Genomic DNA, 25,101 nt, shown 5'->3' with positions numbered 1-25,101 from the left:
ACAATGGCAATAGAAAGCAGGCAGTGACTATAGGCAAAGGTCGGCAGTAAAGTCATTGTGTGGTGATAGTAGGAAGGTAAAAATAAGGGAAGAGATGGAGGGAGGGTGTGCGCATGCGGGCACGTGCGTTTAAGTAATTTCTTAATATGCAACCAGTAGGTGTAGGGAATTGCAGCGTGTGTGTGTAGGTTTTGTCTTCTCAATAAGGAACTAGCAGGAAGAGAAATGTGAGAATCGGACGAGGCAGATGGTGCAGATGGCAAGGAGACGTTGGCAGCTGTTAAATTGTAGCACAGGAAAGGGTGTCCTGGGAGGTACTGATCACTAGGTTATGTATAAAGGAATAAATAACTATTTTAGGCACTTTTGCATAAACCAGTTTTGAATGCCAAGGTACAGTATACAGCTGGACAATTTATTATTATAATAATCAAGGTAAGAGCCTATCATTTATTTTCATGGAAAGCACTACTATTAATACTGGTTTGACCTGGAATACATCATAGTAAAATAATTCAGATAGTATGTACTTGTTTTAGGATTTACTGTATATGACAAATGATGACCTTGACATTTTTCAATTTAGTGAATGACCAATTATGCTCAGCTAAATTCAATTGTCAGGAAATGCATTTATATTCATGGCACTTTACTCTCAAAACTTATTTTTTACTATGTCTATACTTTTGGGGAAAAAATGCACAATATTCTGTACCTACTGTTGAAAACAGACATTAAAATTCTTTTGTCTATGGTACATAATGCTGTATGCATTTATTAGTGTTTTAATTCATAAGAATCTGGTATAAACATTGTGGAACGGCTTTCTCTTATTTATTAACATTTACAACTTTAATGTTTTCCCTATGCTAACTTTTGACACAATATAGACTTGTACGCATTCTTCTTAACACAACATGGACTTGATAAATGAGATATAGCACCAGTTAACATTAAAAACTGAATGCAGCGATGATCCATGACATAATTGTAAAGTGACAAATGATATTCCAAATGTACTCGAGATTCAGCTTGCAAAAGGAAAGAAAAGACGCAAATGATTATCGACTTCATTATAAATACAAAATAATCTTACTGGAAATGTTCATTTCACCATAGTTTCAGCATTATGAAGCTTAACAAATAAAAGCAAAGTCCTTCAGGGAATGATGGTTTAAATAACATTGTGCTTCCTTGCTTATTTCAGAATGCTAAAACTGAGAACATTCTGACCACAACTTGTAATGATTGTATACATCAAAGTTTTGCATGAAAGCTAGAAAATAATAAATAAAATGTAATAAATAAACTGTAAAAAAATCTAGTTAAAGCTCCTTAGTCGTCAAATACATGGAAGTGTTCTGAATGGTTGTACACAAGCTCTAGGATCCTATCTGTCTGCCAAAGAAATATAAATTATGCTCAAGATACTCAATAGTAAAGTTCAAAAAAGAACTACTTTCATCTCAGTGACTGAGACTTGCAGAAAGAAATTAAGCAATTACAAAACAGGGTGCTACCAATAACATACATGATAATGTATTTACCATGAGGAGACTTGTGTAAAATACAACATTCACCTGTGCTAGTTAAATTAACTTTGGTTTAGAGAAGCAATTATTTTTTCATTATCAAGGCACAGAAGCAATACAAAAATCAATAAGGTATTTTTCAAGCTAATATCCTCATGATGTTACTTATACTGTGTACAACAAACTAGTCACTATGTAGGAGACTAGTATTACAGATACAGTATTAACCCTTAAACTGTCCAAATGTAGATCTACGTTTTTTCAATATTTGAAAGTATGTGAAAAAACGTAGATCTTTTTCTTTTTACATTTGAAAGTGTGTAAAAAAAACTCTGATCTTTTTTTTATATTTGAAAATATGTAAAAAAAGTAAATCTACTTTTGAAGCACTACACATGTGAACATAGATCTATATTTGGAGAGTTTAAGAGTTGAACTTTCCAAATGTAGATCTACGTTTATGTGCATAGCGCTCCAAATGTAGAGCAACGTTTTCTTTTTACATGCTTTCAAATGTAAAAAAACGTAATTTATGTTCGGAGTGCTATGCATGTGAACGTAGATCTACATTTGGACAGTTTAAGGATTAAGGAATACCTTTCAAAAGAATGGTGCCATTAAAAAGACAATACAGCATTTAATTGTCCTTTCATAACTAGGTTATGAAATATTCACAGGTAATGTCCCTTACAACCACATTTGGCATATGTAGATATAACTCAGTTTGTAACAACATTAACCTTTATCATCTGCCTTTAATATTTATGTAAGAAGCATGCATATGCATATTAACAATATAGTAAGTACAAATCTTATAACTTTCAATTTTAAAGCTTATTTATCAATCTACTACTGTAAAGAAACTTTCTGAATTTAAATTAACCTCCTTCACTTAAAAAAAGAAAAATTATATATATATATATATATATATAGCCATCCTCCCCGTGATATACATCAAGGTGTTTCAGAGCCACGACAGGCTGTCACTAATGTATATCACTACTTAAAAAATTAAGAAGCTGCACAAAATTGCTGTGTACACTGCCTACCTAAAATATTCTAGTGCAAAATGACAATGCTGAGATAACCAATCCTAAATTTTGTAGGCTGTATACAATTAAAGATAATATTCTATTTAATGTGTCTTATGATATGCTCTATCAACTCCCTTTCTGTCAATTCATTTTCAGTTTTACAAGCTATTATAGAGCTTAAATTTTATTTCCAATGCCAATAAAAATACCTGATTAATAAATACAATACTGTTATATGAAAATTTACATAAATTTCACTGAAATATACTGAACATAAATAACATTCTTTGCCTTAACTAGCCATATTCTAAAAATGTGCAATTAGAAGGTCTTCCGATGAACTGCTCTAACGCCATCCTCATCAAACTCACGTTTGCTGACCCACATGCGCTTGAAGGTATCTAAAGAAGCAAGAATAGAACCCCCTATCCATGTGGAGTAGAGCCTCTCTGCTGGTGCTGAGATCTGAAAAATGTGAATTCAGTGTTACTCTCTCTTATCTGAACATTATCATGTAGGAGAGATACATAAATGTATTTATTTATAATAATAATAATAATACTATACTACAATAGTAAGGATGTGAAGGAAATTTTGAGAAGTAGGGGCATGTAAGGCCAGCAGGCACATGCAGTGGAACCTTGACTGACGAGTTTAACCCTTTGAGGGTTTCGGCCGTACTAGAACGGCTTACGACCCAGGGTTTTTGACGTACTAGTACGCCTAAATTCTAGCGCCCTCAAATCTAGTGGGAGAAAGCTGGTAGGCCTACATATGAAAGAATGGGTCTATGTGGTCAGTGTGCACAGTATAAAAAAAATCCTGCAGCACACAGTGCATGAGAAAAAAAAAAGGGACCGTTTTTTTTAAATAAAACAGCGACTTTGCACTGTATTTTCGTATGGTATTTATTGTTGTATTCTAGTTTTCTTGGTCTCATTTTATAGAATGGAAGACATATTACAGAAATTGAGATGATTTCGACTAGTTTTACAATGAAAAGTACCTTGAAATTGAGCTCAAAGTAGCAGAAATGTTCGATTTTTACCAAAGTTCAAAAGTAAACAAATCATGCCAAGGTTCCAATACACGTCAACTGGCGAGTCTAATATTCTTTTGCAAGTGCGCCAATATTATTTACACTATTTTTTACACTAATGCAGTAGTCTGCATAACAGTAAATCTTATATTTTTTGTGAGAATAAAAATTCAAAGTGGAAAGCAAAAGAATATAAGAGGGGCCTTGAGACATGACTAATGAACAGAGGAAATGTCATTTTAGTGCCAGGAATGTCTTTCTTGTTTATTCTGGACCCTATTCGGAAATTGGTATCTTTTGAAATTTGTGTGAAATTGGCAAAATTGCTAAATTCTGACAACTGTACTGGATAGTTGAAATTGATAAATGGGTGGTATCTTGCACTCATTCGATAGAAAAAATGGAGTTCTAGCGAAATACTCATGTTTTTTGTCGACTAGTACAGTGGAATTGGCCGAAAATGGGGCTCAAAGTGGGCAAAATCGCCTATGCGTAAACATCGCCGAGACCGCTAACTTCGCGAGAGCATAATTCTGTAAGTTTTCCATCAAATTTCAAACTTTTGGTGTCATTATGATCGGGAAAAGATTATCTTTTCATAAGAAAAAATTATTTTTTTTTTTTTTAAATTTGGCCTACCCTGAGAACGAGTCTCGGAGAGGGCCTGTCGACCCTCAAAGGGTTAATCTGTTCCGTGACCTAGCTCATAACTCAATTTGCAAGTATATCAAATCAATTTTCCTCATTTAAATTAATTGAAATGCCATTAATCTGTCCCAGTGGCAGGAGAAAATATTTCAATATAATGCTATCAACTATAGGGCTTATTTCTCTATCACAATTCATCTAATATGACATAATAAACAATATAATTAATAGAGAAACATAATATATACATTTTTTAGTCATTTGGCCAAATTTTGTTTTTCTAAGCATGGGTCCTAAGAAAGTGTAAAGGACAGTGCTGAGAAGAAAAAGATGATTTCCATGGAATTAAAGCATGAAATCATAGATAAACAAGTAAGATGTGAAGGTTTCGAGTTGAGGGGAAGTGGGGGAAGCTGCCTCGTAACTCAGATGTTGACTCGTAACTCAGAAAAAAATTGACCCAGCGATGGCTCGTATCTCAAAAAACTCATACGTTGGGACACTCATAAGTCAAGGTTCCACTGTATAAGCAAATTAGACTGAATAGAATTTTTTTTATTTGGTGTGTTTTACAGTGCAAGCTGTGAGTAAGAGAAGATCTAGGAGTTCTGGAGGGCTACAGTGTTTGCACTCTGGAGGACGGATGGGAGTGCTGCATTTCTGTAAATCACTGAAACTGTGTTATCTGTGGTCTTCTGGAAAGACAGCTAGTGAATGTTGCATTTTCCTTTAGATCACCCTGGTTTGGCGAGAAACTACCAATGTATATATCAGACTGGAGGGAGGGAGTATAGATGAAGTGAATGTATTCAGATATTTGGGATTGGACTTAGCAGATGAGGGTAAAAAGGTTAGTGGTGCGCTGAGAAGTCTGTGGAGATAAAGAACAATAACCATGGAAGCAAAGAGGGGAATGTATGAGAGTATAGTGGTACCAACATTCTTATATGGGTGTGAAGCTTGGGTTGTGAATGCAGCAGCGAGGAGGCGGTTGGAGGCAGTGGAGATGTCCTAAGGGCAATGTGTGGTGTAAATATTATGCAGAAAATTCGGAGTGTGGAAATTAGGAGAAGGTGTGGAGTTAATAAAAGTATTAGTCAGAGGGCTGAAGAGGGGTTGTTGAGGTGGTTTGGTCATTTAGAGAGAATGGATCAAAGTAGAATGACATGGAGAGCATTTAAATCTGTAGGAGAAGGAAGGCAGGCGGGGTAGGGGTCGTCCTCGAAAAGGTTGGAAGGAAGAGGTAAGGGAGGTTTTGTGAGCGAGGGGTTTGGACTTCCAGCAGGTGTGCGCGAGTGTGTTCAATAGGAGTGAATGGAGACGAATGGTATTTGGGACCTGACGATCTGTTGGAGTGCGAGTAGGGTAATATTTAGTGAAGGGATTCAGGGAAACTGGTTATTTTTATATAGCCGGACTTGAGTCCTGGAAATGGGAAGTACAATGCCTGCACTCTAAAGGAGGGGTTTGGGATATTGACAGTTTGGAGGGATATGTTGTGTATCTTTATACGTATATGCTTCTAAGCTATTGTGTTCTGAGCACCTCTGGAGAAACAGTGATTATGTGTGAGTGAGGTGAAAGAGTTGAATGATGATGAAAGTATTTTCTTTTTGGGGATTTTCTTTCTTTTTGGGTCACCCTGCCTCGGTGGGAAACGGCTGGTTTAAAAAAAAAGTAATTTTAAATGTTTTTCATTCTGCCTAGTTAAACAAATATGATGATGATGATCTGTAAGCATTTTTTTTTACTAGGCAAAAAGATCAGAAGTTACATGTGTGTCAGTTGTCTATACATTTTCCAATGCACCACACTGGTGTATGCAGTGTCAGCTTCCTTGTTAATGAAAGTGAACCATGCTTTTCTCTTCTTGGCTAAGGCTACAGTAACTTATTTAGATTATAATTAAAGTTTGAGAACCCTATATCAGAGAAACTTTATCCTGCTGCTAACTTAAGCTAACTCTGGTGCATTATGTAACGGCATCCAATAAAGGTTATATTCAATACTGCTAATACCAAAAGACATGACAATGTTGATTATATAATATTTAATGCAAATTTACACATTATATACAGCATTCCAATATTTATTTCACTAACATTACAAAAACGTTTTAAGTACACACTGTGCAATTCAACAAAAGCTCTTACCCTGATCTTGATATCTTTAGGTGCCAACTTTTTTACTTCTGAGAGTAATCGATCCCCAAAACCTTTGAACAGTGTTGATCCTCCAGAAATAACCACATTCTGGAATAAGAGCTTGCGTAGATCCATGTCAGATTTGTGGATAGCATAGAGAAGAACCTCATGTATGCCATTACTCTCATCTCCAATAAGATGTGGCTGGAACAACACTTCTGGTGCACGGAAACGTGCTTGGCCAATCTGAAGAAAAAATGTATATGTATAGTATGTATAATAAAATTCAAGGACCCATATATGTAAAATTCTGTTTCAAGTACCAGAATTTTATGTGAATCATATTCCTTGCTTTTAATTGCACAAACTATTACCCTTTGTCTTCTCCAATACCTTCAAACCCCAATACCTTCAAACCCCAGCCCTTCAAGAGGTGTCTGTTGAATTATCAGTAAAAGTAGTTCTCTCATATTTGTCCACCTGATAAGTACTGTTGAGTGGGCTACTTTGCCTTCACTGTAGACTACTGTACAGGAATGATAAACTGTAAGTTAAAAAGATAAAAGGATGCAAAGGAAAGGGGATTATAAAGTTGGGTCATATCAGGTTCGATGAATCTTGAGTACTGCACAAATATTTATAATCTTTCCCAATATACAGAAGGTCTGAGGTGCATGCTGGAAAAATCCTATTTTCTCCTCTAACCTGAACCACTGCTAATCTATTATGTGCTGGAAATAAACAAGCACGAGATTGAGCTCACTTGATATAATCCAAATACTGAAACCACACCCACTATCTCTAACGGGCACACAGTACACACGTATTCTTTAGAAAGCATGTAGTACTTTCTAAAGAACACATTTTATTTACACACGTCTGAACATGGTGCTATTGAACAGATGCCTGATGAACTTACCTCCACTGTTGATCCATCTGGTAACTGATATGAAAGTCGCTCAGTGTCAACAGTTTCTTCCCGTTGTGGGTTGGTGGCCAAATAACAAACACGTTCCTTTATAGTTTTTGCAACTTCAAATTCTGCTGTTGTGTATAAAGGTATGCCTTCCTTTCTTAGTAGTAGCTTGAGGTAACTGTAAATATAAGATTAACATGAAATGAAGATACAGTAAGGGAAGGGGGGATCACCACCACTTTTCTTGCCTGTAATTACAAGAACATCCCCACCCATAACACTTACCTAGTAACATCTCGGCCTGCAATATCTACCCTCATGATCGAATGAGGCATGGCAAAGCCTTCATAAATAGGAACAGCATGTGTTACACCATCACCCGAGTCTAGAACAACACCAGTCGTCCTTCCAGTTGCATATCTGAAAAATAAAAAACAATTGCAATGCTGTATATGATTTTCATTTTAAATATGTAAGAGTAAATACCAACATTATACAGAAGTTTTCACCCTGAACTACAGTAACAAGCAATAGACTTACAAACTTAAGACTGCTTGCACAGAGACGAAGAGGGCAGGGACATTGAAAGTTTCGAAAAATATCTCGGCAGCCTTTTCTCTATTTTTTCTGGGGTTAAGGGGTGCTTCTGTGAGTAAAACTGGATGCTGGAAAAAAAAAATTATTACATTTTCTGAAGCAAATAAAATTTTTTCATCTCAGTATTTTGCATCAAACCAATGAAAAGATATGCCATTTAAAACAATACATGGTGAAATTACATTTTGTTTTGACTACATATCTTCCTCACATTTTGTGGTATAGTCTCCATGATAAACCAACTGCTATTCCATCAAGGAAACATATTTTTACATCAGGTATTTCTGTATTATTAGGTAGTAGGTTGGTAGACAGCAACCATCCAGGGGGGTACTACCGTCCTGCCAAGTGAGTGTGAAACGAAAGCCTGTAATTGTTCTACATGATGGTAGGATTGCTGGTGTCTTTTGTCTGTCTCATAAATATGCAAGATTACAGGTACGTCTTGCTACTTCTACTTACACTTAGGTCACACTATACACACATGTACAAGCAAATATATACACACCCTTCTGGGTTTTCTGCCATTTTCTTTCTAGTTCTTGTTCTTGTTTATTTCCTCTTATCTCCATGGGGAAGTGGAACAGAATTCTTCCTCCGTAAGCCATGCGTGTTGTAAGAGGCAACTAAAATGCCAGGGGCAAGGGGCTAGTAACCCCTTCTCCTGTATATATTACTAAATGTAAAAGGAGAAACTTTCGTTTTTCCTTTTGGGCCACCCTGCCTCGGTGGGATACGGCCGGTGTGTTGAAAGAAAGGAAAGATTTCTGTATTAAATTTTGTTTAATTACACTAACCTAACATAATGTGCAGCCTCCCCTCACTTAGCGATGTACTCATTTACTGACCACTCGGACTTACGACCAGCTCTCCAACCTGTATGCAAACCTAAATGTGTATTAGAGCTGATTTCCTCTATTCTGTTTATTACAGTATACAGTACACTACTGTATAAACATTTAAAAATACACCAGAAATGTTATAAATGGTGCAAAAGTAACACTATAGTATGCTCCTCACTCAACAACCAATTCACTTACAGACCTACTCTTGGAAACGGAACCCTATTGTTAAGTGCGGAGAGGCTGGATACAGAGGGGGCCAGCACAGCTGTGTTGGTAGTGCACAATATGTCCTACAGTACAGTATATGTAATGGCCAGAGGATGCATATTTTTTGCTCTTGTGCATGTAGATAAAAGGTAAAATTTAATTATATATACAGTAGTGTATATATAATTTAATTCTACATTATAACATTATTTTAACACAATGGCCATCTCCCACTAAGGTAGGATGACCCAAAAAAGAAGAAACACTTTCACCATCACTCCCTTTACAACTGCCTTGCCAGAGGTACACCCCCTCCTTCAGAGTGCAAGCACTGTACTTCCCACCTCCAGGACTCGATTCTGGCTAACAGGTTTCCCTGAATCTTCACACTCCAGAAGCACATCAAGTTATAAAAATCATCTGCCTCCATGCACTCCTAATCTAGCATGCTCACACATGCCAGCTGGATGTTCAAACCCCTTGTATATGAAACCCTTACCTCCAACCTTTCCTGGGGTGACCCCTACCCCATCTTTCCTCCACTACAGATTTATACACCCTCCAAGTCATCCTATTTTGCTCTACCCTCCCTAAATGTCCAAGCCATATGTATATACAAAAATACTTTCACTGCATACACATCAATAAAAACTCAACATGCTTCAAGTAAACCTCATTCTTTTCAGCTCATACCATTCTACAGCATGCATTAATCTGGGGTGGAAGGAATGAGGGGTAGGGGTTATCCCAAGAATGGTTGGAGGAAGTAAAAGAAAGGAAGTAAAAATGAAGAAGAATTTAAATATAAATTCCTCTGAGTGTGTTGCATAGGAGTAAATGGAGACAAGTGGGTTTAATGGATATGCTATTGGAGTGAGAGCAAGGTAACTTTTATGAAGGGATTCAGGAAAACCCAGTTAGCTGGATTTGAGTCACAGTGGTGCGAAGGGTACTGCCTGCACTCAAGGAAGGGTGGGGATACCACAGTCAGTGTAATCTGAATTGTGATATCAGCAGACTTCTGGAATGGCAGCAATAGAATGAATAATGGTGAATGTTGTTGTTCTTTGGGTTATCCTGCCTGACAGGAGATGGCTGAGTAAAAAAATATATATTGTACTCCATAATCAAATACTCTGCTTAATAACACTTTACCCACAATCTGATGATTGTGGGTAACAGCTCTTAGCTTGCCAATAAAGTTAGGAATCCTTAACCTGTAAATAGCTTGTCAATAAAGCTAGGGATCCTTAACCTTGTCAAACCCTGTGTAAAAAAAAAAAAAAAAAGATAAAGAAAGATAAAGAGAAAAAGAGAGAAAAAGAGAAAGAGAGAAAGAAAGAGAATGAAAGAAAGAAAGAGAAAGAGAAAGAGAGAAAGAGAAAGAGTGAGAAAGAGAAAGAGAGAAAGAGAGAGAGAAAGAGAGAAAGAGAGAAAGAGAGAAAGAGAGAGAAAGAGAAAGAGAGAGAAAGAGAAAGAGAGATGGGCAGAAAGCAGCAACTTCACTCTGGCTGTACCCTTCTCCAGAACATCACTCCATCTGAGATCATACATACCCAGGATGACTCGAGTATGGAACACATTCGTACAGCATAATGATGTCAACGAGATAAAGTCAGTTGATCAAATGAAAATGCTGGCCCACAGATGGCTCCAACTTCATCCTGTTCCCTACTTGTATGTCTCATAACAATAAAAATGCTTTCAAATGAGCTGATGTAGGTAACAGCTCTTAGCTTGCCAATAAAGTTAGGAATCCTTAACCTGTAAATAGCTGTCAATAAAGCTAGGGATCCTTAACTTTGTCAAACCCTGTGTAGAGAGAAAAGAGAGAGAAAAGAGAAGAGAGAAAAGAGAGAGAAAGGAGAGAAAAGAGAGAGAAGAGAGAAAAGAGAGAGAAAAGAGAGAAAAGAGAAAAGAGAGAGAAGAGAGTAAAGAGAGGAGAGAAAAGAGAAAAGAGAGAGAAGAGAGAAAAGAGAGAGAAAAGAGAGAAAAGAGAGAGAAAAGAGAAAAGAGAGAAAAGAGAGAAAAGAGAAGAGAGAAAAGAGAGAAAAGAGAGAAAAGAGAGAAAAGAGAGAGAAAAGAGAGAAAAGAGAGAGAAAAGAGAGAGAAAAGAGAGAGAAAAGAGAGAGAAAAGAGAGAGAAGAGAGAAAAGAGAGAAAAGAGAGAGAAAAGAGAAAAGAGAGAGAAGAGAGAAAAGAGAAAAGAGAGAAAAGAGAAAAGAGAGAAAAGAGAAAAGAGAGAGAAAAGAGAAAAGAGAGAAAAGAGAGAGAAAGAGAGAAAAGAGAGAGAAAAGAGAGAGAAAAGAGAGAGAAGAGAGAGAAAAGAGAGAAAAGAGAGAAAAGAGAGAGAAAAGAGAAAGAGAAAAGAGAAAGAGAGAAAAGAGAAAGAGAAAACAGAGAGAAAAGAAAAAGAGAGAAAAGAGAAAGAGAGAAAAGAGAGAGAAAAGAGAAAAGAGAGAGGAGAGAAAAGAGAGAAAGAGAAAAGAGAGAAAAGAGAGAGAAAAGAGAGAGAAAAGAGAGAGAAAAGAGAGAAAAGAGAGAGAAAAGAGAAAAGAGAGAGGAGAGAAAAGAGAGAAAGAGAAAGAAAGAAAAGAAAAGAGAAAAAGAAAAGAGAGAAAAGAAAAGAGAGAAAAGAAAAGAGAGAAAAGAAAGAGAGAAAAGAGAGAGAAAGAGAGAGAAAAGAGAGAGAAAAGAGAAAGAGAGAGAGAGAGAGAGAGAGAGAGAGAGAGAGAGAGAGAGAAAAGAGAGAGAAAAGAGAGAGAGAAAGAGAGAGAAAAGAGAGAAAATAGAGAGAAAAAGAGAGAAAAGAAAAGAGAAAAAGAAAAAAAGAGAAAGAGAGAGAAAGAGAGAGAAAAGGAGAGAGAGAGAGAGAAAAGAGAGAGAAAAGAGAGAGAAAAGAGAGAGAAAAGAGAGAGAAAAGAGAGAGAAAAGAGAGAGAAAAGAGAAAAGAGAGAGAAAAGAGAGAGAAAAGAGAGAAAAGAGAGAAAAGAGAGAAAAAAGAGAGAGTGAGAGAGAGAGTGAGAGAGAGAGTGAGAGAGAGAGAGGGGAGGGGGAGGGTGAACTGCTGTAATTAAAACTTTACATGTTGTTCTTAATAATATAGAAACTAACCTCTTCAGCAAATGTTTGAAGTTGGTCTTTACTATAAATATACTGCCAGATTTTTTCCATATCATTCCAGTCTGTCACAATCCCATGCTCCATTGGATAGCTATAAAAGGAAAACATACGTTACCTTTTCAGTAAACGAGATATACGTATCAGGTATAACCCACAAGCGTCTCATGGAGAGAAAAAAAAATAGAGGAATTTAATTGTACATGTACAATATCAAACATTTAATGTGAAACTTAACTGCAGGGACAGTTAAAAAAAAATATGCAAAATGAGAAAAGTACAAGTTATGAGCTTACAGCAAAACCAAACTTTACCTAATAGTTAAGAGGCCACGATGTTCTTCTGCCTTAGGCCCAACAAATAGATCTCCCTCCAGAGCACCCGCCATTACACGCACATGCTTTATTCTTCCAATGCTAAAAAAACAAAATGGTAAAAAGCATGTTTATCTAATACATTACACTAACTACAGGTTTCATTTATGTATATAAGAAATACATTGACTATATTCTTACAGCATATTTAAATTTCAAAATAATTTTGAAATTTCAAAAGCTAAATACCACTGACAGTGCAGTTCAGCATATTTAACTTGTGTATTTCAGTAATGGAATCTGTGCAGCAAAATTATGTATCGATTACAGTATCATACAAGTATAATACAGTGGAACCCCATCACTCAAACTTAACTAGTTCCAGAAGGCTGTTCGAGTACAGAACAAATTTTTCCAAACCAATTTTCCGCTTGGCCCTAAGGTGACTTATTTATACATACAATATAAGAAAAAACACCAAAAAATGTTAAGAAACATGAAATAGTTTACAGTGAAGTTCTGGTAGGTCATGTTTGTTTGGTCAAGTGCCAAGAAAACGGTTGACTACTGAGCGATTTGTTTACCAAACAAAGCGTTCGAATACCGAATTGGTAAAGTATTGAGCTGTTCAAGTACGTACCAAGGTTCCACTGTACAAAATACATATAATGATTGACTGTAGGAGTACTAACATCTTTAGTGCACATCCGTTCTGATATAGTAACTTTAGAATAAGTAGTGTTAATAGATTCTGTTAAACATACAGCAGTAACAACCCTCGTCTTCCCACCCCATCCCCCAACACAAACAACTTTAAATAGTTTCCCTTGAAAAGATAATATACAAATTACAAAATATAAAACTAACAACTTCAAACTACTACCGAGTACACACAAATATCAGATAAGGAAAATACAAAGTACGTACTAATTTGGAAAATGGCATTTTGGAGTTTGGTCACCTGCAAAACCGGCTTTAATTACACCAGAGCCCTGAAACAAAATACAAAGAATTATACAATAATTTAACATATCAACTGCTTCCCACCAAAATTGAGTGATCCTAAAGAGGAAACACATTCACCATCACCTGCCCTTAGCTGTTTTCCGTAAGTGCAAACTTACTACTATGCAATGACCCACCGAACCATAACATCTCTCTCTCAGCTCACATACTGAGTGTCCGTGGTTCAGCCCCTGGCATGGATGGAAACGTTGGGCATGTTTTCTTACACCTGTTGTCCCTGTTCACCTAGTAGTAAGTACCTGGGTGTGAGTGGACATTTGTGTATTGCATTCTGGGAGATAAGATTAAGGACCTCACTGGAAATAAGACAGTCTCTGATGACACACTAACTTTACTGGGTTATCCTGGGTGACTACCCCTCTGGGTTAAACCCAAACAAAATTTTATCTTATCTTACCTTTTAAGTTACAAGAACTACTCTCCATTACCAATACTTAGCAATCATTCTTCTAAATCTCTTCATATTTAAGGTAGCTATTACAATATGTACCATGTCTACACTAACAGAACACAAAATATCAATCTAAAATATTCACAATTCGTATTCTTTGCTTAGCTTTCCCACCAAACGCAGACAACACTGAAGTACCTCCAGCCCTCCTCAATACAACAATCAGAGATCATGCCTCACACCCAGATCAATTGTTGGCATAACTATATAATACTCTAATTTATTTTTTTTTTCAAGTCGGCCGTCTCCCACCGAGGCAGGGTGACCCAAAAAGAAAATACTTTCATCATTCAACACTTTCACCTCACTCACACATAATCACTATTTTTGCAGAGGTGCCCAGAATACAACAGCTTAGAAGCATATACGTATAAAAAAACACAACATATCCCTCCAAGCTGCCAATATCCTGAACCCTTCCTTTAGAGTGCAGGCATTGTACTTCCCATTTCCAGGACTCAAATCCGGCTATATAAAAATAACTGGTTTCCCCGAATCCCTTCACTAAATATTACCCTGCTCACACTCCAACAGCTCGTCAGGTCCCAAATACCATTCGTCTCCATTCACTCCTATCGAACACGCTCACACACGCTTGCTGGAAGTCCAAGCCCCTCGCCCACAAAACCTCCTTTACCCCTTCCTTCCAACCTTTCCGAGGACGACCCCTACCCCGCCTTCCTTCCCCTACAGATTTATACACTCTCCATGTCATTCTACTTTGATCCATTCTCTCTAAATGACCAAACCACCTCAACAACCCCTCTTCAGCCCTCTGATACACTCATAATTTGTTATCCATTGGTAAACAGCTTTCTTTCCAGGTCCTTCAGCACTTCTATTGTACTTTCTTTTATGATTCACTTTCTATTCCACAGACCTATCTGATGAGAAATCCATTCCCAATTATTTAAAAAGTTACCATTTCTATATGCCTTTTTTCTTTCAATCTGCCATCTAAAATTTCATTCCTTAAATTAAATAACTTCTTACTCTCATTACCTTCCTTTTTTCTCTACTCACTTTTGACTCTCTCTTGTATACCCTTCCAAACTTCTCCAACTTCTTTTCCAAATCTCCTAAAAAGTCATTATGAAAAAGCAGCTGAGACGCCTCATACTCTATACATCAGATTCATTATCTTCAAAGCTAGCTCATCATCCCAATACCCAAGCATTCACTTATTTTAAACTCTATCTATAAAGGCCACTGTGACAACACATTCATGTTTAAGGTTTACTTTTACTGGAAAAAACGTCTATACACACAAGGAATCAGGAAGAAAAAGAAGAGTTTATTTAGATTAACTCACAGTTAGTAATAGACAATCAGCCATATTTCCACTGGGGTCTTTAATCATCTGCCCTAGGAAGTGACTTGCACCAACTGACTGACACCCAGGTACCTACTTACTGCTAGGTGAACAGCAGCAACAGGTATAAGGAAACATGCCCAATATTTCCACTTATCCAGGGAACAAAACCTGGTCCCTCTGTGTGTAATCTGAGGTCACTACCAAGCCAAGAGAACCCTCCAGTTTCCTCTTAATGGGAGACCTGCAAATGACTACTGACTAACAAATCCTCTAAACATCTCTATTTAATCTATGAACAAATTATGCAACACAAAAAGTCTCGAGAATGAAAAAGTACCGATTTATTAATCGGTACTTTTGAGTTTAGCTATAATCTATTAGGTACTTCCTAAAATACTGAGTGAAGCATGCAATGGAGATAGTTATAATTTGTGTGTATGGGGAAGAGCCATCCAAGCTATCCTAACTTAAGCTATTATTCAAGTATATTTTCAAGTATAAATCTGTAGGGGAAGGAAGGAGGGGTAGGGGTCATCCTTAAAAAGGTTGGAGGGAGGGGGGTAAGGGAGGTTTTGTGGGCAAGGGGCTTGAACTTCCAGCAAGTGTGTGTGTGAGCCTGTTAGATAAAACGGAGACGAATGGTTTTTGGGATTTGACAGGCTGTTGGAGTGAAGAGATTCACGGAAACCGGTTATTATAGATACAGTGGACCCCCGCATACCGTTGGCATCACATAACGTTAAATCCGCATACCGATACATTTTATCGCTAAGATTTTGCCTCGCATACCGCTAAAAAACCCGCTCAACGCTATTCGTCCGAGACGCGTCTAATGTGCGGCCTGAGCCAGCCTCACATGTTCCGCCGGTGGCATTGTTTACCAGCCAGCCTCCGCGGTAACATCAAAGCATACAATCGGAACATTTTGTATTATTACAGTGTTTTTGGTGATTTTATCTGCAAAATAAGTGACCATGGGCCCCAAGAAAGCTTCTAGTGCCAACCCTACAGGAATAAGGGTGAGAATTACTATAGAGATGAAGAAAGAGATCATTGCTAAGTATGAAAGTGGAGTGCATGTCTCCGAGCTGGCCAGGTTGTATAGTAAACCCCAATCAACCATCGCTACTATTGTGTCCAAGAAAACGGCAATCAAGGAAGCTGTTCTTGCCAAAGGTTCAACTGTGTTTTCGAAACAGAGATCGCAAGTGATTGAAGATGTTGAGAGACTCTTATTGGTGTGGATAAATGAAAAACAGATAGCAGGAGATAGCATCTCTCAAGTGATCATAAGTGAAAAGGCTAGGAAGTTGCATGAGGATTTAATTAAAAAAATGCCTGCAACTAGTGATGATGCGAGTGAATTTAAGGCCAGCAAAGGTTGGTTTGAGAGATTTAAGAAGCGTAGTGGCATACATAGTGTGATAAGGCATGGTGAGGCTGCCAGTTCGGACCACAAAGCAGCTGAAAAATATGTGTGCAGGAATTCAAGGAGTACATAGACAGTGAAGGACTGAAACCTGAACAAGTGTTTAATTGTGATGAAACAGGCCTGTTTTGGAAGAAAATGCCAAGCAGGACCTACATTACTCAGGAGGAAAAGGCACTCCCAGGACATAAGCCTATGAAAGACAGGCTTACTCTTCTCATGTGTTCCAATGCTAGTGGTGATTGCAAAGTGAAGCCTTTATTAGTGTATCACTCTGAAACTCCCAGAGCGTTCAGGCAAAAGAATATCCTCAATGCTAATTTGTGTGTGCTGTGGAGGGCAAACAGTAAGGCATGGGTCACTAGGGACTTTTTCTATGACAGGTTACACCAAGCATTTGCCCCCAATGTGAAAAATTACCTAACTGAAAAGAAATTAGACCTTAAGTGCCTCCTGGTGTTAGACAATGCCCCTGGTCATCCTACAGACGTGGCAGAGCGACTTTGTGGGGACATGAGCTTCATTAAGGTGAAGTTTTTGCCTCCTAATACCACTCCTCTCCTGCAGCCCATGGACCAGCAGGTTATTGCAAACTTCAAAAAACTGTACACAAAAGCTCTGTTTGAAAGGTGCTTTGTAGTGACCTCAGAAACTCAATTAACTCTAAGAGAGTTTTGGAGAGAGCACTTTAATATCCAAAATTGTGTAAACCTTATAGGTAAGGCTTGGGAGGGAGTGACTAAGAGGACCTTGAACTCTGCTTGGAAGAAACTGTGGCCAGAATGTGTAGACCAAAGGGATTTTGAAGGGTTTGAGGCTAACCCTGGGAATCCTATGCCAGTTGAGGAATCCATTGTGGTATTGGGAAAGTCCTTGGGGTTGGAGGTTAGTGGGGATGATGTGGAAGAGTTGGTGGAGGAGGACAATGAAGAACTAACCACTGATGAGCTGCTAGATCATCTTCATCAGCATGAGGCCAGACCTGAGGAAACTGCTTCGGAGGAGGGGAGAGAGAAACTGAAGAAGTTGCCTACTTCAAAGATTAAGGAAATGTGTGCAATGTGGCTTAAAGTGCAAACCTTTTTTGATGACAATCACCCTAACACAGCTATTGCAAGCCGTGCTGGTGACTATTACACTGACAATGTTGTGAACCACTTTAGGAAAGTCATAAAGGAATGGGAGGTACAGGCCTCTATGGACAGATATGTTGTGCGACAGAAGTCCAGTGACTCTGAAGCTGGTCCTAGTGGCATTAAAAGAAGAAGGGAAGTAACCCCGGAAAAGGACTTGACACCTCAAGTCTTAATGGAAGGGGATTCCCCTTCTAAACACTAAGACTCTCTCCTCCTCCCATCCCATCAATCATCACCAGATCTTCAATAAAGGTAAGTGTCATGTAACTGTGCATGTCTTTTTCAGTTTGTGTGTATTAAAATTAATATTTCATGTGGTAAAATTTTTTTTTTTTCATACTTTAGGGTATCTTGCACGGATTAATTTGATTTCCATTATTTCTTATGGGGAAAATTCATTCGCATAACGATAATTTCGCATAACAATGAGCTATCGGGAACGGATTAATATCGTTATGTGGGGGTCCACTGTATAGCCGGACTCGAGTCCTGGAAATGGGAAGTACAATGCCCGCACTTTAAAGGAGGGGTCTGGGATATTGACAGTTTGGAGGGACTTCTAAACTGTCATATCCGAGCACCTCTGCAAAGAGTGATTATGTGTGAGTGAGGTGAAAGTGTTGAATGATGATGAAAGTATTTTCCTTTTGGGGATTTTCTCTCCTTTTGGGTCACCCTGCCTCAGTGAGAGACAGGGGGGGGGGGGGAATATATACATATATATATATACATATACATATATATATACACATATATATACATATATATACATATATATATATATATACATATACATATATATATACACATATACATATATATATATATACATTATATACATATATATATATACATTATATACATATATATATATACATTATATACATATATATATATACATTATATACATATATATATATACATTATATACATATATATATATACATTATATACATATATATATATACATTATATACATATATATATATACATTATATACATATATATATATACATTATATACATATATATAATACATATATATACATATATATAATACATATATAATACATATATATAATACATATATAATACATATATATAATACATATATATAATACATATATATAATACATATATAATACATATATATAATACATATATATAATACATATATAATACATATATATAATTATATATATATATATATATATAATATATATAATACATATATAATATATATATATATATATAAATATATACATATATATATAAATATATATATATATATATATAAATATATATATATATATATATATAAATATATATATATATATATAAATATATATATATATATAAATATATACATATATATATAAATATATACATATATATATAAATATATACATATATATATAAATATATACATATATATATAAATATATACATATATATATAAATATATACATATATATATAAATATATACATATATATATAAATATATATATATATATATATATAAATATATATATATAAATATACATATATATATATATATATATATATATATATATATATATATATTACATATACACAGTGGACCCCCGCATAACGATTACCTCCGAATGCGACCAATTATGTAAGTGTATTTATGTCAGTGCGTTTGTACGTGTGTTTAGGGGTCTGAAATGGACTAATCTACTTCACAATATTTCTTATGGGAACAAATTCGGTCAGTACTGGTGCCTGAACATACTTCTGGAGTGAAAAAATATCGTTAACCGGGGGTCCACTGTATATATATACATACGTATATATATATACATACGTATATATATATATATACATACGTATATATATATATACATACGTATATATATATATACATACGTATATATATATATACATACGTATATATATATATACATATGTATATATACATACGTATACATACGTATGTATATATACATACGTATGTATATATACATACGTATGTATATATACATACGTATGTATATATACATACGTATATATATATATACATACATACGTATACATACATACGTATATATACATACGTATATATACATACGTATATATATATACATACGTATATATATATACATACATACGTATATATATATACATACGTATATATATATACATACGTATATATATATACATACGTATATATATATATACATACGTATATATATATACATACGTATATATATATACATACGTATATATATATACATACGTATATATATATACATACGTATATATATATACATACGTATATATATATACATACGTATATATATATACATACGTATATATATATACATACGTATATATATATACATACGTATATATATATACATACGTATATATACATACGTATATATATATACATACGTATATATATACATACGTATATATATATACGTATATATATATACGTACATATATATACGTACATATATATACGTACATATATATACATACGTACATATATATACATACGTACATATATATACATACGTACATATATATACATACGTACATATATATATACGTACATATATATATATACGTATATATATATATATATATATATATATATATATATATATATATATATATATATATATATATATATATATATATATGGTTGGAGGCAGTGGAGATGTCCTGTCTAAGGGCAATGTGTGGTGTAAATATTATGCAGAAAATTCGGAGTGTGGAAATTAGGAGAAGGTGTGGAGTTAATAAAAGCATTAGTCAGAGGGCAGAAGAGGGGTTGTTGAGGTGGTTTGGTCATTTAGAGAGAATGGATCAAAGTAGAATGACATGGAAAGCATATAAATCTATAGGGGAAGGAAAGAGGGGTAGGGGTCGTCCTCGAAAGGGTTGGAAAGAGGGGGTAAAGGAGGTTTTGTGGGTGAGGGGCTTGGACTTCCAGCAAGCGTGCGTGAGCGTGTTAGATAGGAGTGAATGGAGACGAATGGTACTTGGGACCTGACGATCTGTTGGAGTGTGAGCAGGGTAATATTTAGTGAAGGGATTCAGGGAAACCGGTTATTTTCATATAGTCGGACTTGAGTCCTGGAAATGGGAAGTACAATGCCTGCACTTTAAAGGAGGGGTTTGGGATATTGGCAGTTTGGAGGGATATGTTGTGTATCTTTATATGTGTATGCTTCTAGACTGTTGTATTCTGAGCACCTCTGCAAAAACAGTGATAATGTGCGAGTGTGGTGAAAGTGTTGAATGATGATGAAAGTATTTTCTTTTTGGGGATTTTCTTTCTTTTTTGGGTCACCCTGCCTCGGTGGGAGACGGCCGACTTGTTGAAAAAAAAAAAAAAAAAAAAAAAAAAATATATATATATACACATTACAAGGTGCAATTTTACATAAGGTGCCAAAATCAGGAACATAACCGCGGTATCATGTGAGGTCATACTGTACATCTTGTTCCTGCTAGTGATGAAAAGTTTGATGGCATATAAGAATTTCCTGTACCTTGCTTATTATAAGAGATATGTGTATTCCCTGTGCGTGAACTTACCATGATCACCATTCCTTAATAAAAATCTTTCATGTTGCTTTTTTGTTTATAAAAAAAAGCATTTCCAAAATTAGGGCTGTTCAGTGGCATGAAAGTCTAATTCTTAATCATACATTTACCTGATGGCCACCATATTGGGTGACCTTGAAGAGAAAGATAGCCTACATTTGATAGGTTTCTCCACTTTTACTCTCTAGGAGAGGAACACTGTGTTGTCAATTTTGCAATCTATCTTGATATGCTTGAAGTCTTGAAGTTGTAGCTTCTTGTAGGTTTAGCAATAGATATAGATATCCTGAAGAAATCAAGGTTAAAATGACATGTGCAGTTCAGTATCTTGTCATAAGACCTGCCTTGTAAAATATTACTGGAAATGTTGGTCCTACAACCTTCAGCCTATCCTCATATTCAAGGTGGTTTAGCTCTTGGATAAATTTGGTTGCCCTGTATTGTACTTTTTCTAGTGATGCAGTGTGTTTCAGGAGATGGAGTCTTAAATCTTGAGTAAATGAAGAAGGGTGCTGGAGGATACTAGAAAGCTCTTCACAAACAGTGATAGAACAATGGAGTAGGTTACAACAGAAGGTAGGAAGTGCTGCAGCCACTGGAAATTAAAAAGAAAAAAATTAAATACTGAAGATGGGAGAAACCATGAACTTAGCTCTGTGCATATAGCTACAAATACGTAATAATATAATAATATCTTTATTTACTACAAGAACATGTACATGGTATACAGGCCTAGCTGACATCAATGACTTGCTACTATACAGAAAGCCGCTTGTTATGCTGAACATTTTGGGGATATTAGGTCAGTTTTGTCCCAGGATGCGACCCGCACCAGTCAACTAACACCCAGGTACCCATTATTACTGATGGGTGAACAGGGACAGCAGGTGTCTTATGGAAATATATCCCTAATGTTTTCCAGCTGTACCGGAGGAGATTCGAACTCAGGACCTCAGTGTGTGAGCTGAGTGCGCTAGCGATTGAACTACGGGACACATACAGATAGGGATCTACAGGGATTTTGTAGGACTGGATGATCTTGTATTCAAAGATAAATTTTTGTGGCTTTTGTTGTTCAGTTGCTCCTACTCAGAGCTAGCTCCTAGGCTTTGCAACCCCCTCCCCCTCAGGGTTGGATTGTTGTGCCAAATAGTCTTTCATTTGCTACACTGAAAAGCATTTTGAGATCTGCTCTCTTATTTCTTATTTGATATACATGTATTGTTATTCCTGTGGGATTCTGCTTATATTATGGTATGACTTTGGTCACTTCAATGAACCACTTCTAGCTGTGCAATTTTTTATGAAGACGAGATCTCCAACAGATTGGTTGACCAGGCAAGCACTAGACAAGTCTGGCCCAGGGCCAGGCTTTGGGAGTAGAAGAACTCTCAAAACTCAAAGATAAAGGTAGGGGTTATGTTTATTTTAAGGTAAAACAAAAAATTTCCTTTAAGTCCAGAGAATAACTGTCTCCACTGGACAGCCCACTTAATATTAAAGAATTTACATAATAAAAACTGAAGACTCTCAACTCAATGGTAACCAAGGTACAAATGCATGAGTATTAAGAGGCAGCATTACTTCAGTCTACATTTACATTACTGCAGGTCAGTATTATACAAAGGTATTAAATCACATATACATGTACTGTAATTAACTTTTCATATTTATATCATACTGCCAAGGATATAGTCAATACAGAGAGGTAACATACATATAATGATCAACTATCTTAGATATTCCTACAGTTCCTAAAAAGTATTTATCACTATGTAAAAATAAATCTGCCAGCCTAACAGCACAAAGGTAACAACTTTCATTCAACACCAGTTATATTCATTCTATAATGCACAAATTCATTCATTTTATAAAACTATGTATTCTTATCCTCAAAATCTTATAAAACTATGTGTTCTTATCCTCAAAATTTTATTAAACTATGTATCTTATCCTCATATACTTGCATTCATAATCAAGCTTTAAAGTGTTAGTCTACCTGCTTGTCTGCTGTTGTTAGTCATTAAGTAATTTCACTGTAAACATGTACCTACTTCTGTTTCTCAAATTTGGCAACTCCATTTTCTGAGTTAGTAGTGTTATTTTCCATATTAAATTTATACTTAGAAATTAGCTATGAAACTATTACTATGTAAAGTCGCTGCTTCGAGAATTCAAGTTCATGATTACAATGTCCTGCCATGTCCATGTAAAATTTTATACCTATATCTCTACAAAACTATAACCCAAATTAACTGTTAGATAAGATTTTTGTTTGACTTTTTAACCCCAGAAGGTTAGTCACCCAGGATAACTATCTCTTATTTCCATTGGGGTCCTTCAATCTTGTCCCCCAGCATATGACCCACACCAGTTGACTAACACCTAGGTACCTGCTTACTGCTAGATGAATAGAGACAGCAAGTGTAAGGAAACATACCCAACATTTGCACCTGGCTGGGGATTGAACCACAGACACTCAAGTGTGTGAGTGTCTTATGTCTCATGAGCACTTATGTCTGCTAATGTCATCTAGAGTACAAAGATACGCCCTTGTAGTATTAAGTTAGGCTTAAGCTTACCCAAAATACTCTGCATAACAATGGGCTTTCAACATGCTCTCAAATGTCATCCATTTTTAAAGCTTTCACTTCACATGGCGAAGTTCTAGGTTCGATTCCCAAGGAGGGTAGAAACATTGGGCATATTTCTTTACACCGGTTGTCTATGACCACCCATCAGTAAAATGGGTACCTGGGAGTTAGTCGACTGGTGTGGGTCGCATCCTGGGACAAGGACCTAATTTGCCCAAAATGCTCAGCATAAGGGGCTTTCTATATAGTAGTATGTAATAGATGTCAGCTAGGCCTGTATACCTTGTACATGTACTTGTAGTAAATAAAGATATTATTATATTGAAATAAACTAGTATTGTGTATTTTAAGGTAGAACAGGTGATGATAATTAAGTGACAATGTCACCTTCGTATATCTATAACTATACATATTACTATTTTTTCCAAATTCTATATACAAGTCACATATAAGTACTGCAAAAAAAAATCTGTAGAAGACTTTGAAGAAGAATTAAGCAGTGTAATAACCTGGATGACTCATCAGCCAAACATCATTTGACAGGCACTCCCGGTCACCCTCCCTCTCTCTTGTTTTACTGGTGCACACACATTATATCGTTCCTCTGAGAACCCACCATATACTCACGTTATCTATGACCACTGGCTGGTTAACTAAAACTTCATAAGGCTCCATTGTGAGGGATATAACAGAAATGGGCGGATGGCCCCCCTAGTGATGTTGTTGAAGTTTGACTGACCGCCCACCAGAGGGCTCGTCCTCCTACACAACCAATATTTTGTAACATTTATTAAAAAAAGGCGGCTAAAATGTATTAATTTTATAATAATATGCAGATCTTTATTCACTCTTGTGCGATTTTTAAAATATTGAGTCAGTAAATTATGGATGGTCGTAGTAATTAAGAGGATTTTATTAGGCAAGTTAATCACTCAACAGTAGAAGACTTTAATGTTTTAACAGTCTCGATTTAACAATATAATAACTTAAACTTTTTTTTTAAATGTCTTAATGCTTTTAAGATCTGTGATGAATGACATACATTAATTTTTAAGATGTTAGAGAGATCGTTGACATGTTTTAAATTTTCATTATTTGATGCAGATCTTTAATATGTAGAGATTAAAAAAATATTTAAGTTTTAATAGTCTATGAAATCAATTATTTAATAGA

At 35.9% G+C, this 25,101-nt stretch overlaps 1 protein-coding gene across 3 annotated transcripts; it reads right to left on the bottom strand.

The window, feature by feature from the left end:
• Window positions 1-1,058: 1,058 nt before the first annotated feature.
• Window positions 1,059-24,709, bottom strand: Arp1 (Actin-related protein 1). 3 transcript variants are annotated; one of them, XM_053786282.2, is made up of 9 exons: window positions 24,556-24,709; window positions 13,323-13,387; window positions 12,396-12,497; window positions 12,076-12,175; window positions 7,854-7,978; window positions 7,599-7,733; window positions 7,317-7,491; window positions 6,407-6,643; window positions 1,059-3,031 (listed from the first exon to the last, which is right to left on the bottom strand). In XM_053786282.2, the coding sequence occupies exons 1-9, from the start codon at window positions 24,601-24,603 to the stop codon at window positions 2,888-2,890; spliced, it is 1,131 nt and encodes a 376-aa protein (XP_053642257.1). In that variant the 5' UTR covers window positions 24,604-24,709; the 3' UTR covers window positions 1,059-2,887. The 3 variants fall into 3 exon arrangements, with proteins under 3 accessions (XP_053642257.1, XP_053642258.1, XP_053642259.1); XM_053786283.2 differs by lacking the exon at window positions 24,556-24,709 and adding an exon at window positions 21,445-21,649; XM_053786284.2 differs by lacking the exon at window positions 24,556-24,709 and adding an exon at window positions 21,491-21,649.
• Between the last annotated feature and the right edge of the window lie 392 nt (window positions 24,710-25,101).

Source organism: Cherax quadricarinatus, chromosome 42 (assembly GCF_038502225.1).
Source record: "Cherax quadricarinatus isolate ZL_2023a chromosome 42, ASM3850222v1, whole genome shotgun sequence".
In the NCBI taxonomy this organism is placed as follows: Eukaryota; Metazoa; Arthropoda; class Malacostraca; order Decapoda; family Parastacidae; genus Cherax; species Cherax quadricarinatus.
The sequence above is the reverse complement of the archived record's forward strand: the minus strand, read 5'-3'. Positions and strand labels throughout refer to the sequence as shown.